At 48.9% G+C, this 18,641-nt stretch overlaps 1 protein-coding gene across 1 annotated transcript in view; it reads left to right on the plus strand.

The window, feature by feature from the left end:
• LOC140105886 (inactive pancreatic lipase-related protein 1-like) overlaps positions 1-14,848 on the plus strand; it is a 47,386-nt gene extending 32,538 nt beyond the window's left edge. The window contains exons 10-14 of the mRNA XM_072130011.1: positions 9,514-9,629; positions 9,794-9,911; positions 11,815-11,926; positions 13,501-13,650; positions 13,728-14,848. Of these exons, the coding sequence (XP_071986112.1) occupies positions 9,514-9,629; positions 9,794-9,911; positions 11,815-11,926; positions 13,501-13,650; positions 13,728-13,794 (563 nt within the window). The 3' untranslated portion in view covers positions 13,795-14,848. The remainder of the gene's footprint in view (positions 1-9,513; positions 9,630-9,793; positions 9,912-11,814; positions 11,927-13,500; positions 13,651-13,727) is intronic.
• Positions 14,849-18,641: the final 3,793 nt, after the last annotated feature.

The following is an 18,641-nucleotide window of genomic DNA, read 5'->3' on the forward strand; positions in this document are numbered from 1 at the left end:
GTGTGTACTGGGTGCAGTGTCCTGTGTATAGTGCAGTGTGTACTTGGTGCAGGGTCCTGTGTAAAGTGCAGTGTGTACTATGTGCAGGGTCCTGTGTATAGTGCAGTGTGTACTATGTGCAGGGTCCTGTGTATAGTGCAGTGTGTACTAGGTGCAGTGTCCTGTGTATAGTGTAGTGTGTACTTGGTGCAGGGTCCTGTGTAAAGTGCAGTGTGTACTATGTGCAGGGTCCTGTGTATAGTGCAGTGTGTACTATGTGCAGGGTCCTGTGTATAGTGCAGTGTGTACTAGGTGCAGGGTCCTGTGTATAGTGCAGTGTGTACTAGGTGCAGGGTCCTGTGTATAGTGCAGTGTGTGCTAGGTGCAGGGTCCTGTGTATAGTGCAGTGTGTACTAGGTGCAGTGTCCTGTGTATAGTGCAGTGTGTACTAGGTGCAGGGTCCTGTGTATAGTGCAGTGTCCTGTGTATAGTGCAGTGTGTACTATGTGCAGTGTCCTGTGTATAGTGCAGTTTGTACTAGGTGCAGGGTCCTGTGTATAGTGCAGTGTGTACTAGGTGCAGGGTCCTGTGTATAGTGCAGTGTGTGCTAGGTGCAGGGTCCTGTGTATAGTGCAGTGTGTACTAGGTGCAGTGTCCTGTGTATAGTGCAGTGTGTACTAGGTGCAGGGTCCTGTGTATAGTGCAGTGTGTACTAGGTGCAGTGTCCTGTGTATAGTGTAGTGTGTACTTGGTGCAGGGTCCTGTGTATAGTGCAGTGTGTACTAGGTGCAGTGTCCTGTGTATAGTGCAGTGTGTACTGGGTGCAGTGTCCTGTGTATAGTGCAGTGTGTACTAGGTGCAGGGTCCTGTGTATAGTGCAGTGTGTGCTAGGTGCAGGGTCCTGTGTATAGTGCAGTGTGTACTAGGTGCAGTGTCCTGTGTATAGTGCAGTGTGTACTAGGTGCAGGGTCCTGTGTATAGTGCAGTGTCCTGTGTATAGTGCAGTGTGTACTATGTGCAGTGTCCTGTGTATAGTGCAGTTTGTACTAGGTGCAGGGTCCTGTGTATAGTGCAGTGTGTGCTAGGTGCAGTGTCCAGTGTATAGTGCAGTGTGTACTAGGTGCAGTGTCCTGTGTATAGTGCAGTGTGTACTAGGTGCAGTGCCCTGTGTATAGTGCAGTGTGTACTAGGTGCAGTGTCCTGTGTATAGTGCAGTGTGTACTAGGTGCAGTGTCCTGTGTATAGTGCAGTGTGGACTAGGTGCAGGGTCCTGTGTATAATGCAGTGTGTACTAGGTGCAGTGTCCTGTGTATAGTGTAGTGTGTACTAGGTGCAGGGTCCTGTGTATAGTGCAGTGTGTACTATGTGCAGTGCCCTGTGTATAGTGCAGTGTGTACTAGGTGCACTGCCCTGTGTATAGCTCAGTGTGTACTATGTGCAGTGTCCTGTGTATAGTGCAGTGTGTACTAGGTGCAGTGTCCTGTGTATAGTGCAGTGTGTACTAGGTGCAGGGTCCTGTGTATAGTGCAGTGTGTACTAGGTGCAGTGTCCTGTGTATAGTGCAGTGTGTACTAGGTGCAGTGTCCTGTGTATAGTGCAGTGTGTACTAGGTGCAGTGTCCTGTGTATAGTGCAGTGTGTACTAGGTGCAGTGTCCTGTGTATAGTGTAGTGTGTACTTGGTACAGGGTCCTGTGTATAGTGCAGTGTGTACTAGGTGCAGTGTCCTGTGTATAGTGCAGTGTGTACTGGGTGCAGTGTCCTGTGTATAGTGCAGTGTGTACTTGGTGCAGGGTCCTGTGTAAAGTGCAGTGTGTACTAGGTGCAGTGTCCTGTGTATAGTGCAGTGTGTACTAGGTGCAGTGTCCTGTGTATAGTGCAGTGTGTACTATGTGCAGGGTCCTGTGTATAGTGCAGTGTGTACTAGGTGCAGGGTCCTGTGTATAGTGCAGTGTGTACTAGGTGCAGTGTCCTGTGTATAGTGTAGTGTGTACTTGGTGCAGGGTCCTGTGTATAGTGCAGTGTGTACTAGGTGCAGTGTCCTGTGTATAGTGCAGTGTGTACTGGGTGCAGTGTCCTGTGTATAGTGCAGTGTGTACTTGGTGCAGGGTCCTGTGTAAAGTGCAGTGTGTACTATGTGCAGGGTCCTGTGTATAGTGCAGTGTGTACTAGGTGCAGGGTCCTGTGTATAGTGCAGTGTGTACTAGGTGCAGGGTCCTGTGTATAGTGCAGTGTGTACTAGGTGCAGGGTCCTGTGTATAGTGCAGTGTGTACTAGGTGCAGTGTCCTGTGTATAGTGCAGTGTGTACTAGGTGCAGGGTCCTGTGTATAGTGCAGTGTGTACTAGGTGCAGTGTCCTGTGTATAGTGTAGTGTGTACTTGGTACAGGGTCCTGTGTATAGTGCAGTGTGTACTGGGTGCAGTGTCCTGTGTATAGTGCAGTGTGTACTGGGTGCAGTGTCCTGTGTATAGTGCAGTGTGTACTAGGTGCAGGGTCCTGTGTATAGTGCAGTGTGTACTAGGTGCAGGGTCCTGTGTATAGTGCAGTGTGTACTAGGTGCAGGGTCCTGTGTATAGTGCAGTGTGTACTATGTGCAGGGTCCTGTGTATAGTGCAGTGTGTACTAGGTGCAGGGTCCTGTGTATAGTGCAGTGTGTACTAGGTGCAGTGTCCTGTGTATAGTGTAGTGTGTACTTGGTGCAGGGTCCTGTGTATAGTGCAGTGTGTACTAGGTGCAGTGTCCTGTGTATAGTGCAGTGTGTACTGGGTGCAGTGTCCTGTGTATAGTGCAGTGTGTACTTGGTGCAGGGTCCTGTGTAAAGTGCAGTGTGTACTATGTGCAGGGTCCTGTGTATAGTGCAGTGTGTACTATGTGCAGGGTCCTGTGTATAGTGCAGTGTGTACTAGGTGCAGTGTCCTGTGTATAGTGTAGTGTGTACTTGGTGCAGGGTCCTGTGTAAAGTGCAGTGTGTACTATGTGCAGGGTCCTGTGTATAGTGCAGTGTGTACTATGTGCAGGGTCCTGTGTATAGTGCAGTGTGTACTAGGTGCAGGGTCCTGTGTATAGTGCAGTGTGTACTAGGTGCAGGGTCCTGTGTATAGTGCAGTGTGTGCTAGGTGCAGGGTCCTGTGTATAGTGCAGTGTGTACTAGGTGCAGTGTCCTGTGTATAGTGCAGTGTGTACTAGGTGCAGGGTCCTGTGTATAGTGCAGTGTCCTGTGTATAGTGCAGTGTGTACTATGTGCAGTGTCCTGTGTATAGTGCAGTTTGTACTAGGTGCAGGGTCCTGTGTATAGTGCAGTGTGTACTAGGTGCAGGGTCCTGTGTATAGTGCAGTGTGTACTAGGTGCAGGGTCCTGTGTATAGTGCAGTGTGTACTAGGTGCAGGGTCCTGTGTATAGTGCAGTGTGTACTAGGTGCAGGGTCCTGTGTATAGTGCAGTGTGTACTAGGTGCAGTGTCCTGTGTATAGTGCAGTGTGTACTGGGTGCAGTGTCCTGTGTATAGTGTAGTGTGTACTAGGTGCAGGGTCCTGTGTATAGTGTAGTGTGTACTATGTGCAGTGTCCTGTGTATAGTGCAGTGTGTACTGGGTGCAGGGTCCTGTGTATAGTGCAGTGTGTACTTGGTGCAGGGTCCTGTGTAAAGTGCAGTGTGTACTATGTGCAGGGTCCTGTGTATAGTGCAGTGTGTACTATGTGCAGGGTCCTGTGTATAGTGCAGTGTGTGCTAGGTGCAGGGTCCTGTGTATAGTGCAGTGTGTGCTAGGTGCAGTGTCCTGTGTATAGTGCAGTGTGTACTAGGTGCAGTGTCCTGTGTATAGTGCAGTGTGTACTAGGTGCAGGGTCCTGTGTATAGTGCAGTGTGTACTGGGTGCAGTGTCCTGTGTATAGTGCAGTGTGTACGATGTGCAGAATCCTGTGTATAGTGTAGTGTGTACTAGGTGCAGGGTCCTGTGTATAGTGCAGTGTGTACTAGGTGCAGTGTCCTGTGTATAGTGCAGTGTGTACTATGTGCAGTGCCCTGTGTATAGTGCAGTGTGTACTAGGTGCACTGCCCTGTGTATAGCTCAGTGTGTACTATGTGCAGTGTCCTGTGTATAGTGCAGTGTGTACTATGTGCAGTGTCCTGTGTATAGTGCAGTGTGTACTATGTGCAGTGTCCTGTGTATAGTGCAGTGTGTACTATGTGCAGTGTCCTGTGTATAGTGTAGTGTGTACTATACAGTATCCTGTGTATAGTGCAGTGTGTACTATGTGCAGTGTCCTGTGTATAGTGCAGTGTGTACTAGGTGCAGGGTCCTGTGTATAGTGCAGTGTGTACTAGGTGCAGGGTCCTGTGTATAGTGCAGTGTGTACTAGGTGCAGGGTCCTGTGTATAGTGCAGTGTGTACTAGGTGCAGGGTCCTGTGTATAGTGCAGTGTCCTGTGTATAGTGCAGTGTGTACTAGGTGCAGGGTCCTGTGTATAGTGCAGTGTGTACTAGGTGCAGGGTCCTGTGTATAGTGCAGTGTGTACTAGGTGCAGGGTCCTGTGTATAGTGCAGTGTGTACTAGGTGCAGGGTCCTGTGTATAGTGTAGTGTGTACTAGGTGCAGTGTCCTGTGTATAGTGTAGTGTGTACTAGGTGCAGGGTCCTGTGTATAGTGCAGTGTGTACTAGGTGCAGTGTCCTGTGTATAGTGCAGTGTGTACTATGTGCAGTGCCCTGTGTATAGTGCAGTGTGTACTATGTGCAGTGCCCTGTGTATAGTGCAGTGTGTACTATGTGCAGTGCCCTGTGTATAGTGCAGTGTGTACTAGGTGCAGTGTCCTGTGTATAGTGCAGTGTGTACTAGGTGCAGTGTCCTGTGTATAGTGCAGTGTGTACTATGTGCAGTGTCCTGTGTATAGTGTAGTGTGTACTATGTGCAGTGTCCTGTGTATAGTGTAGTGTGTACTAGGTGCAGTGTCCTGTGTATAGTGCAGTGTGTACTATGTGCAGTGTCCTGTGTATAGTGTAGTGTGTACTAGGTGCAGTTTCCTGTGTATAGTGCAGTGTGTACTATGTGCAGTGTCCTGTGTATAGTGCAGTGTGTACTAGGTGCAGGGTCCTGTGTATAGTGCAGTGTGTACTAGGTGCAGGGTCCTGTGTATAGTGTAGTGTGTACTAGGTGCAGTGTCCTGTGTATAGTGTAGTGTGTACAAGGTGCAGGGTCCTGTGTATAGTGCAGTGTGTACTTGGTGCAGTGTCCTGTGTATAGTGCAGTGTGTACTATGTGCAGTGCCCTGTGTATAGTGCAGTGTGTACTATTTGCAGTGCCCTGTGTATAGTGCAGTGTGTACTATGTGCAGTGCCCTGTGTATAGTGCAGTGTGTACTAGGTGCAGTGTCCTGTGTATAGTGCAGTGTGTACTATGTGCAGTGCCCTGTGTATAGTGCAGTGTGTACTAGGTGCAGTGTCCTGTGTATAGTGCAGTGTGTACTATGTGCAGTGCCCTGTGTATAGTGGAGTGTGTACTAGGTGCAGTGTCCTGTGTATAGTGCAGTGTGGACTAGGTGCAGGGTCCTGTGTATAGTGCAGTGTGTACTATGTGCAGTGCCCTGTGTATAGTGCAGTGTGTACTAGGTGCAGGGTCCTGTGTATAGTGCAGTGTGTACTAGGTGCAGGGTCCTGTGTATAGTGCAGTGTGTACTATGTGCAGTGTCCTGTGTATAGTGCAGTGTGTACTAGGTGCAGGGTCCTGTGTATAGTGCAGTGTGTACTAGGTGCAGGGTCCTGTGTAAAGTGCAGTGTGTACTAGGTGCAGTGTCCTGTGTCCTGTGTATAGTGCAGTGTGTACTAGGTGCAGGGTCCTGTGTATAGTACAGTGTGTACCAGGTGCAGTGTCCTGTGTATAGTGCAGTGTGTACTAGGTGCAGTGCCCTGTGTATAGTGCAGTGTGTACTAGGTGCAGTGTCCTGTGTATAGTGCAGTGTGTACTAGGTGCAGTGCCCTGTGTATAGTGCAGTGTGGACTAGGTGCAGGGTCCTGTGTATAATGCAGTGTGTACTAGGTGCAGTGTCCTGTGTATAGTGCAGTGTGTACTAGGTGCAGTGTCCTGTGTATAGTGCAGTGTGTACTAGGTGCAGTGTCCTGTGTATAGTGCAGTGTGTACTAGGTGCAGGGTCCTGTGTATAGTGCAGTGTGTACTATGTGCAGTGTCCTGTGTATAGTGCAGTGTGTACTATGTGCAGTGTCCTGTGTATAGTGTAGTGTGTACTAGGTGCAGGGTCCTGTGTATAGTGCAGTGTGTACTATGTGCAGGGTCCTGTGTATAGTGCAGTGTCCTGTGTATAGTGCAGTGTGTACTAGGTGCAGGGTCCTGTGTATAGTGCAGTGTGTGCTAGGTGCAGGGTCCTGTGTATAGTGCAGTGTGTACTAGGTGCAGGGTCCTGTGTATAGTGCAGTGTGTACTAGGTGCAGGGTCCTGTGTATAGTGCAGTGTGTACTAGGTGCAGGGTCCTGTGTATAGTGTAGTGTGTACTAGGTGCAGTGTCCTGTGTATAGTGTAGTGTGTACAAGGTGCAGGGTCCTGTGTATAGTGCAGTGTGTACTTGGTGCAGTGTCCTGTGTATAGTGCAGTGTGTACTATGTGCAGTGCCCTGTGTATAGTGCAGTGTGTACTATTTGCAGTGCCCTGTGTATAGTGCAGTGTGTACTATGTGCAGTGCCCTGTGTATAGTGCAGTGTGTACTAGGTGCACTGCCCTGTGTATAGCTCAGTGTGTACTATGTGCAGTGTCCTGTGTATAGTGCAGTGTGTACTAGGTGCAGTGTCCTGTGTATAGTGCAGTGTGTACTAGGTGCAGTGTCCTGTGTATAGTGCAGTGTGTACTAGGTGCAGTGTCCTGTGTATAGTGCAGTGTGTACTAGGTGCAGTGTCCTGTGTATAGTGCAGTGTGTACTAGGTGCAGTGTCCTGTGTATAGTGCAGTGTGTACTAGGTGCAGTGTCCTGTGTATAGTGCAGTGTGTACTAGGTGCAGGGTCATGTGTATAGTGCATTGTGTACTATGTGCAGGGTCCTGTGTATAGTGCAGTGTGTACTAGGTGCAGTGTCCTGTGTATAGTGCAGTGTGTACTAGGTGCAGTGTCCTGTGTATAGTGCAGTGTGTACTAGGTGCAGTGTCCTGTGTATAGTGCAGTGTGTACTAGGTGCAGGGTCATGTGTATAGTGCATTGTGTACTATGTGCAGGGTCCTGTGTATAGTGCAGTGTGTACTAGGTGCAGTGTCCTGTGTATAGTGCAGTGTGTACTAGGTGCAGTGTCCTGTGTATAGTGCAGTGTGTACTAGGTGCAGTGTCCTGTGTATAGTGCAGTCTGTACTAGGTGCAGTGTCCTGTGTATAGTGCAGTGTGTACTAGGTGCAGTGTCCTGTGTATAGTGCAGTGTGTACTAGGTGCAGGGTCCTGTGTATAGTGCAGTGTGTACTAGGTGCAGTGTCCTGTGTATAGTGCAGTGTGTACTAGGTGCAGGGTCCTGTGTATAGTGCAGTGTGTACTAGGTGCAGTGTCCTGTGTATAGTGTAGTGTGTACTAGGTGCAGGGTCCTGTGTATAGTGCAGTGTGTACTAGGTGCAGGGTCCTGTGTATAGTGCAGTGTGTACTAGGTGCAGTGTCCTGTGTATAGTGTAGTGTGTACTAGGTGCAGGGTCCTGTGTATAGTGCAGTGTGTACTAGGTGCAGGGTCCTGTGTATAGTGCAGTGTGTACTAGGTGCAGGGTCCTGTGTATAGTGCAGTGTGTACTAGGTGCAGGGTCCTGTGTATAGTGCAGTGTGTACTAGGTGCAGGGTCCTGTGTATAGTGCAGTGTGTACTAGGTGCAGGGTCCTGTGTATAGTGTAGTGTGTACTAGGTGCAGGGTCCTGTGTATAGTGCAGTGTGTACTAGGTGCAGTGTCCTGTGTATAGTGCAGTGTGTACTAGGTGCAGGGTCCTGTGTATAGTGCAGTGTGTACTAGGTGCAGGGTCCTGTGTATAGTGCAGTGTGTACTAGGTGCAGGGCACGCGACACAATTCTGTTGTACTTTGCATGTTAAATCTTGCACGGTCTGACTGAGCACCAGAGCGCCCCCTTCAGTCTAAGGCTGTCCAAGCAGTTTACACTCTCTTTGGGGGTCTCTCACTTGGTGAGCATCCCTGAATAGTCCTCACTAGGGGGCCATCTTTGGGTGGTCCTCTCTGGGTGGTCCGCTCAGGGTGGTAATATTTGGGTGGCTCTCTTAGTGATCATCTCTGGATAGTCCTCTCTTGTTGATCATCTCTGGGTGGTCCTCTCTGGTTGGTCATCTCTGGGTGGTCCTCTCTGGGTGGTCCGCTCAGGGTGGTAATATTTGGGTGGCTCTCTTAGTGATCATCTCTGGATAGTCCTCTCTGGTTGGTCATCTCTGGTTGGTCCTCTCTGGGTGGTGCTCTCTGGGTGGTCCTCTCTGGGTGGTAATATTTGGGTGGCTCTCTTAGTGATCATCTCTGGATAGTCCTCTCTTGTTGATCATCTCTGGGTGCTCCTGTCTGGTTGGTCATCTCTGGGTGGTCCTCTCTGGGTGGTCATCTCTGGGTGGTCCTCTCTGGGTGGTCCTCTCTGGGTGGTCATCTCTGGGTGGTCATCTCTGGGTGGTCATCTCTGGGTGGTCATCTCTGGGTGGTCATCTCTGGGTGGTCATCTCTGGGTGGTCCTCTCTGGTTGGTCATCTCTGGGTGGTCCTCTCTGGTTGGTCCTCTCTGGTTGGTCCTCTCTGGTTGGTCATCTCTGGGTGGTCCTCTCTGGTTGGTCATCTCTGGGTGGTCCTCTCTGGGTGGTCCGCTCAGAGTGGTCCGCTCAGGGTGGTAATATTTGGGTGGCTCTCTTAGTGATCATCTCTGGATAGTCCTCTCTTGTTGATCATCTCTGGGTGGTCCTCTCTGGTTGGTCATCTCTGGGTGGTCCTCTCTGGTTGGTCATCTCTGGGTGGTCCTCTCTGGGTGGTCCGCTCAGGGTGGTAATATTTGGGTGGCTCTCTTAGTGATCATCTCTGGATAGTCCTCTCTGGTTGGTCATCTCTGGGTGGTCCTCTCTGGTTGGTCATCTCTGGGTGGTCCTCTCTGGGTGGTGCTCTCTGGGTGGTCCTCTCTGGTTGGTCATCTCTGGGTGGTCCTCTCTGGTTGGTCATCTCTGGGTGGTCCTCTCTGGTTGGTCATCTCTGGGTGGTCATCTCTGGTTGGTCATCTCTGGGTGGTCCTCTCTGGGTGGTCCTCTCTGGGTGGTCCTCTCTGGTTGGTCATCTCTGGTTGGTCATCTCTGGGTGGTCATCTCTGGTTGGTCATCTCTGGTTGGTCATCTCTGGGTGGTCATCTCTGGTTGGTCATCTCTGGGTGGTCATCTCTGGGTGGTCCGCTCAGGGTGGTTCTTTTTAGGTGGTTTTCTCCAGTTAGTTCTCTAGGGGTAGGTATCTTCGGGTGGTCTTCTTTGACTGGCTCTCTCTAGGTGCTCATCTCGGAATGGTCTTTTCCAGGTTGTCATTGGTTTTTATATTCTTTACCTTAGCAAATAACAATGGTTCGTGCAGTCATGGACGGTGCCACGAACTGTACATCGAGAGCGTCGGTCATCCTGGAGCCTTTCATGCGTATGATGCCGCTTCTTATGATGATTTCCAAGAGGTAAGTTATTTCTTTTTGTGAGTCAGATAGTGGGTGAGGGGAGTCATGTGCACCACAAGTCCCATAATGCCTATTCCTCGTGATGCTTTGTTTCTAATTGATGTAGAAGTGTTGGCCGGAGCTCCGGTTGTTACTGGTTGTTAAAATCTGGATTTCCCTCTTAGGGAGGAGGTTTTCCATGGATGGAACAAACCTGCAACTTTATGGGATATTACGCGTACCCCACCGCATCCAGCCCTGCACTGCTTTACCTGAATACCAATGGAGAGCCCCCATTCAGAGGTGAGGACAATCCTGCCATAAATTCATCTGAGGCTACATTACCCCCTAAATATGGTGGAGGGGTGGGCTGCTATGTACCAGGTGTCACATGACCTCTGTATACACTATATATATATATATATATATATATATATATATATATACACATATATACACACAATGGGGGACATGTATTTTTATTACAGCTAGTTAATTTCTCGGTTTTTCTTGGTCTGCACCTTGTGCCTTATGTCTCTTGACTTTCCGGATGTTCCGCGCGACGCTTCACTTTTATCACTTTTTTTTTTTTGCTTATTTTTGCCACTTTTTTGGGCGCAATTCTGCACCTGATCCAGAGCATGTTCAGAGAAAGGATTTTTTTTTTTTTCCACGGACCCTGTTTGACCATGTAAATCGGAATTATTTCACCTGCTTTAAATGTTGCACAAAAACCTGCTGGGCATTGAAAGTAGGGTTTTTTTTAAATTCATAGATTTTTGCATTTACATTTCATTGTAATCACTTCTAAGGGTGGTGGCACACGTGGCGTTTTGAACCCGTTTTTTAGCAGTCCGATAAAAAACGCATGCGTTTTTTTGAAAAACGCATCTGTTTTTGACTGTTTTCCCCCAATTATCTTATTTAAAGTAATTGGAAAACAGTAAAAGAAAACGTAAAAAAACGGATGCGTTTTCACGAAACCGGACTGGTTTTACGGACTGCTTAAAAACGGATTCAAAACACCACTTGTGCCACCACCCTCAGGGCAATGCCACACATGGCGTTTTTGGTCCGTTTTTACCAATTAACCTAATACATAATCTGGTTGTAAGCAGCCAAACGCGTGGTAAACGGTCAAAAACAGTCAAAGACGAATGCGTTTTTAAACAGACCAAAAACACCATGTGTGGCATCACCCTAACTAAGGTGGTGTTGTGAATCCGTTTTTGGCCTGTTTTTAAGCATTCCGTTAAAAAACACATGCGTTTTTGACCGTTTTTTAATTAAGATAATTGGTTAAACCGTACAAAAATGGTCAAAAACGGATGCGTTTTTTTAACGGACTGCTTAAAAACAGGCCAAAAACGGGTTCAAAACGCCACGTGCCCTGAGGGTGAAGACACACATGGCGTTTTTAGGCCGTTTTTGGGCCATTTTTGACCAGTTTGAATTAAGATAATTGCTCAAACCTGTCAAAAACGCATGCGTTTTCAAAAAACGCATGCGTTTTTTAACGATCTGAAAACGCACTAACTAAAAACGGCCCAAAAACGGCCTAAAAACGCCATGTGTGTCTTCACCCTAAGGGTCACACGTGGCGTTAAGACCTGCATTTTCAAACGCCTCACAACAGCTGAGAAGAGATTTACCTAATTACATTGCTGCCAACATGGCGTTTACGAAACGCAAGCATTTACTCAATGTTAACACATACATTAGCACCATGTTAACACACACACACATTTGATAACGCTACCTTAACAGAGGTGTTAACTTCTTGTTAAAAGATGCGTTTTGTAAGCGCCATGTTGACGGCAATGTAATTAGGCAAATCTCTTCTTCTCCGCTGATGCATTTGAAAACGCCACGTGTGGCCGCAGCTTCGTATGTCGTCATCTCCCTGGGGTGTGACTAGAGGGCTTAACAATGCAGGGCACGGCCTCAAATCATCCAAAATTGACAGTAGCGTCCACTCCTGCATATAACCCCCTCATGTGGCTCGTGTCCATGTGCAACAAAAGGTCTCAAAAAAATAAGCCAAAAGTTGCGCCGCTCAGGACAGGCAAAAACGAAACACAAAAATGTATCACAAGAAAAAAGACAGGATCCTATACAATGGGCGCAAAGACATACAATTATACAAAGAAAATAAACTAAGGAACGTGTCCCGCTATGTATCATAACGGATTCCCCTCCCCCACAGCTTGGAGAATCAGAGTGGAAATAGAGGTGACGATCAGTTATCCCTCATTCGGCAGCATCACCTTCACCCTAGAGGAAAAAGCAGGAATCAGCCCCCAGTACGATATCTACAGGTAAGTAGCCGCCGCTACATAGAGCACCAGGCTTTATTATTCTGTGATTTCAGTAACATGACAACATCACTGGCATATGCAGCATGACCATAAGACCATGGGGAGCTGATAACAGAGAGTAATAGATTGTATCCCCCCCCCCCCCCCCTGTACAGTCTCCTGTCCCCGGGATGTAATGGCTGATAACAGAGAGTAATAGATTGTATCCCCCCCCTGTACAGTCTCCTCTCCCCGGGATGTAATGGCTGATAACAGAGAGTAATAGATTGTATCCCCCTGTATAGTCTCCTCTCCCCGGGATGAAATGGCTGATAACAGAGAGTAATAGATTGTATCCCCCTGTACAGTCTCCTCTCCCCGGGGTGTAATGGCTGATAACAGAGAGTAATAGATTGTATCCCCCCTGTACAGTCTCCTCTCCCCGGGATGTAATGGCTGATAACAGAGAGTAATAGATTGTATCCCCCCTGTACAGTCTCCTCTCCCCAGGATGTAATGGCTGATAACAGAGAGTAATAGATTGTATCCTCCTGTACAGTCTCCTCTCCCCGGGGTGTAATGGCTGATAACAGAGAGTAATAGATTGTATCCCCCCCCCCTGTACAGTCTCCTCTCCCCGGGATGTAATGGCTGATAACAGAGAGTAATAGATTGTATCCCCCTGTACAGTCTCCTCTCCCCGGGATGAAATGGCTGATAACAGAAAGTAATAGATTGTATCCCCCCTGTACAGTCTCCTCTCCCCGGGGTGTAATGGCTGATAACAGAGAGTAATAGATTGTATCCCCCCCCCCTGTACAGTCTCCTCTCCCCAGGATGAAATGGCTGATAACAGAGAGTAATAGATTGTATCCCCCTGTACAGTCTCCTCTCCCCGGGATGAAATGGCTGATAACAGAAAGTAATAGATTGTATCCCCCTGTACAGTCTCCTCTCCCCGGGGTGTAATGGCTGATAACAGAGAGTAATAGATTGTATCCCCCCTGTACAGTCTCCTCTCCCCGGGATGTAATGGCTGATAACAGAGAGTAATAGATTGTATCCCCCTGTACAGTCTCCTCTCCCCGGGGTGTAATGGCTGATAACAGAGAGTAATAGATTGTATCCCCCCCTGTACAGTCTCCTCTCCCCGGGGTGTAATGGCTGATAACAGAGAGTAATAGATTGTATCCCCCCTGTACAGTCTCCTCTCCCCGGGATGTAATGGCTGATAACAGAGAGTAATAGATTGTATCCCCACTGTACAGTCTCCTCTCCCCGGGGTGTAATGGCTGATAACAGAGAGTAATAGATTGTATCCCCCCTGTACAGTTTCCTCTCCCCGGGATGTAATGGCTGATAACAGAGAGTAATAGATTGTATCCCCTTCCCTGTACAGTCTCCTCTCCCCGGGATGTAATGGCTGATAACAGAGAGTAATAGATTGTATCCCCCCCTGTACAGTCTCCTCTCCCCGGAATGTAATGGCTGATAACAGAGAGTGATAGATTGTATCCCCTGACGTGGCAGATAGCAGGGAGCAGTAGCGGGCAGTTCCTGTACATGTAGTGACAGTGTCTGTGGTCTCTCTGCAGGGGGGGCATTACTTCTGACCTGTATTCCACCTACCTGGATGTGTGGGCCCCGGGGCCGCCCTTTGCTGTGACAGTCTCCTGGAGTGTGATTTTTGGGCCTATGGTGACAGTGACCTCGGTGTTTGTGGTGTACGGTCATACCGCTCAGGGGTAAGGATGTTGTGACCCCGGAGGTTAGTGCTCCGCTGTTTGTTACAGGGTAATGACCTCTGTGTCTCCTCATGTAGGTTCTCGTTCTGTCCTAGCGGCTTGGAGGATGGAAGCAACTCGGTGCGCCTTGTACCCTGCATGTAACACCCTGACCCATCACCCATGCACGTAACACCCTGACCCATCACCCCTGCACGTAACACCCTGACCCATCACCCCTGCACGTAACACCCTGACCCATCACCCCTGCACGTAACACACTGAACCATCACCCCTGCACATAACACACTGACCCATCACCCTGCATATAACACCCTGACCCATCACCCCTGCACGTAACACCCTGACCCATCACCCCTGCACGTAACACACTGACCCATCACCCCTGCATATAACACACTGACCCATCACCCTGCATATAACACACTGACCCATCACCCCTGCATATAACACACTGACCCATCACCCTGCATATAACACACTAACCCATCACCCTGCATATAACACCCTGACCCATCACCCCTGCACGTAACACCCTGACCCATCACCCTGCACATAACACACTGACCCATCACCCTGCACATAACACACTGACCCATCACCCTGCATTTAACACACTGACCCATCACCCCTGCATATAACACACTGACCCATCACCCCTGCACATAACACCCTGACCCATCACCCCTGCATATAACACACTGACCCATCACCCTGCATATAACACACTAACCCATCACCCTGCATATAACACACTGACCCATCACCCTGCATATAACACACTAACCAATCACCCTGCATATAACACACTAACCCATCACCCTGCATATAACACACTAACCCATCACCCTGCACATAACACCCTGACCCATCACCCCTGCACGTAACACCCTGACCCATCACCCTGCATATAACACACTGACCCATCACCCCTGCATATAACACACTAACCCATCACCCTGCACATAACACACTGACCCATCACCCTGCACGTAACACACTGACCCATCACCGTGCATATAACACACTAACCCATCACCCTGCATATAACACACTGACCCATCACCCTGCATATAACACACTAACCCATCACCCTGCACATAACACACTGACCCATCACCCTGCACATAACACACTGACCCATCACCCTGCATATAACACACTGACCCATCACCCCTGCACGTAACACACTGACCCATCACCCTGCACGTAACACACTGACCCATCACCCTGCACGTAACACACTGACCCATCACCCTGCATATAACACACTGACCCATCACCCTGCATATAACACACTAACCCATCACCCTGCATATAACACACTGACCCATCACCCTGCATATAACACACTAACCCATCACCCTGCATATAACACACTGACCCATCACCCTGCATATAACACACTAACCCATCACCCTGCATATAACACACTAACCCATCACCCTGCATATAACACACTAACCCATCACCCTGCACATAACACACTGACCCATCACCCTGCATATAACACACTAACCCATCACCCTGCATATAACACACTAACCCATCAACCCTGCATATAACACACTGACCCATCACCCCTGCATATAACACACTGACCCATCACCCTGCATATAACACACTGACCCATCACCCCTGCATATAACACAATAACCCATCACCCTGCATATAACACACTGACCCATCACCCCTGCATATAACACACTAACCCATCACCCCTGCATATAACACACTAACCCATCACCCTGCATATAACACACTGACCCATCACCCTGCATATAACACACTGACCCATCACCCCTGCATATAACACACTAACCCATCACCCTGCATATAACACACTGACCCATCACCCCTGCATATAACACACTGACCCATCACCCCTGCATATAACACCCTGACCCATCACCCCTGCACATAACACACTGACCCATCACCCTGCATATAACACACTAACCCATCACCCTGCACATAACACACTAACCCATCACCCCTGCATATAACACACTAACCCATCACCCTGCATATAACACACTGACCCATCACCCCTGCACATAACACACTGACCCATCACCCTGCATATAACACACTGACCCATCACCCTGCATATAACACACTGACCCATCACCCTGCATATAACACACTAACCCATCACCCTGCATATAACACACTGACCCATCACCCCTGCATATAACACACTAACCCATCACCCTGCACATAACACACTGACCCATCACCCTGCATATAACACACTAACCCATCACCCTGCATATAACACACTAACCCATCACCCTGCATATAACACACTAACCCATCACCCTGCATTTAACACACTAACCCATCACCCTGCATATAACACACTGACCCATCACCCTGCATATAACACACTGACCCATCACCCTGCATATAACACACTGACCCATCACCCCTGCATATAACTCACTAACCCATCAACCTGCACATAACACACTGACCCATCAACCCTGCATATAACACACTGACCCATCACCCTGCATATAACACACTGACCCATCACCCTGCATATAACACACTGACCCATCACCCTGCATATAACACACTAACCCATCACCCTGCATATAACACACTAACCCATCACCCTGCATATAACACACTAACCCATCACCCTGCATATAACACACTAACCCATCACCCTGCATATAACTCACTAACCCATCACCCTGCACATAACACACTGACCCATCACCCCTGCATATAACACATTAACCCATCATCCCTGCATATAACACACTAACCCATCACCCTGCATATAACACACTAACCCATCACCCTGCATATAACACACTAACCCATCACCCTGCATTTAACACACTAACCCATCACCCTGCACATAACACACTGACCCATCACCCTGCATATAACACACTAACCCATCACCCTGCACATAACACACTAACCCATCACCCTGCATATAACACACTGACCCATCACCCCTGCATATAACACACTGACCCATCACCCTGCATATAACACACTGACCCATCACCCTGCATATAACACACTAACCCATCACCCTGCATATAACACACCGACCCATCACCCCTGCATATAACACACTGACCCATCACCCTGCATATAACACACTAACCCATCACCCTGCACATAACACACTGACCCATCACCCCTGCATATAACACACTAACCCATCACCCTGCATATAACACACTGACCCATCACCCTGCATATAACACACTGACCCATCACCCTGCATATAACACACTGACCCATCACCCTGCATATAACACACTAACCCATCACCCTGCATATAACACACTAACCCATCACCCTGCATATAACACACTGACCCATCACCCTGCATATAACACACTAACCCATCACCCTGCATATAACACACTAACCCATCACCCTGCATATAACACACTAACCCATCACCCTGCACATAACACACTGACCCATCACCCCTGCATATAACACATTAACCCATCACCCCTGCATATAACACACTAACCCATCACCCTGCATATAACACACTGACTAGAGATGAGCGAGCACTAAAATGCTCGGGTGCTCGGTATTCGAGACAAACTATTCCTGATGCTCGAGTGCTCGTCTCGAATAACGAACCCCATTGAAGTCAATGGGAGACTCGAGCATTTTTCAAAGGGACCATGGTTCGGGAATAAAATGTGTTATTTAATAGAAAAAGAATGTCTTCTGATAAGTTAGCAGATGTATGCAAACATCTGCAATCTATTCTTCACTGTTCCGCGCGTATATTATCTCCCGACAAGTTATCAGATGTGAAGAACAGTGAAGAATAGAATAAAAACAGTGAACACAGGATGATTTAAGTGAAAAACACAATGAAAAACACAGTGAAGAATAGATTACAGATGTTCGGCACATCTGCTTACTTGTCGGGAGATACGCTGTCCCGGGATCCGCTCCTCTTCTTCCACTGAAGTCTCCCCGATGTCTCCCTGCTGCCCGATGTCTCCCCGTGCTGCCCGATGTCTCCCCGTGCTGCCCGATGTCTCCCCGTGCTGCCCGATGTCTCCCCGTGCTGCCCGATGTCTCCCCGTGCTGCCCGATGTCTCCCCGTGCTGCCCGATGTCTCCCCGTGCTGCCCGATGTCTCCCCGTGCTGCCCGATGTCTCCCCGTGCTGCCCGATGTCTCCCCGTGCTGCCCGATGTCTCCCCGTGCTGCCCGATGTCTCCCCGTGCTGCCCGATGTCTCCCCGTGCTGCCCGATGTCTCCCCGTGCTGCCCGATGTCTCCCCGTGCTGCCCGATGTCTCCCCGTGCTGCCCGATGTCTCCCTGCTGCGCCCGATGTCTCCCTGCTGCGCCCGATGTGTCTCTGCTGCGCCCGATGTGTCTCTGCTGCGCCCGATGTGTCTCTGCTGCGCCCGATGTGTCTCTGCTGCGCCCGATATCTCCCTGGTGCGCGATGTCTCCCTGCTGCCGTTCCGCGCGTATCTTCCGAAAAGTAAGCAGATGTGCCGAACATCTGTAATCTATTCTTCACTGTGTTCTTCACTGCCTTTTTCACTTAAATGATCCTGTGGTCACTGTTTTTATTCTATTCTTCATTGTTCTTCACTGTGTTTGTTTAATTAAATGCTCGATCTCCAGCAGGGGAAATACTCGTCCGAGCAACGAGCCGTCTCGAGTACCTTAATACTCGAACGAGCATCAAGCTCGGACGAGTATACTCGCTCATCTCTAACACTGACCCATCACCCTGCATATAACACACTGACCCATCACCCTGCACATAACACACTAACCCATCACCCTGCATATAACACACTGACCCATCACCCTGCATATAACACACTGACCCATCACCCTGCATATAACACACTGACCCATCACCCTGCATATAACACACTGACCCATCACCCTGCATATAACACACTAACCCATCACCCTGCACATAACACACTAACCCATCACCCTGCACATAACACACTAACCCATCACCCCT

This window comes from Engystomops pustulosus, chromosome 11, assembly GCF_040894005.1.
Source record: "Engystomops pustulosus chromosome 11, aEngPut4.maternal, whole genome shotgun sequence".
Classification (NCBI taxonomy): Eukaryota; Metazoa; Chordata; class Amphibia; order Anura; family Leptodactylidae; genus Engystomops; species Engystomops pustulosus.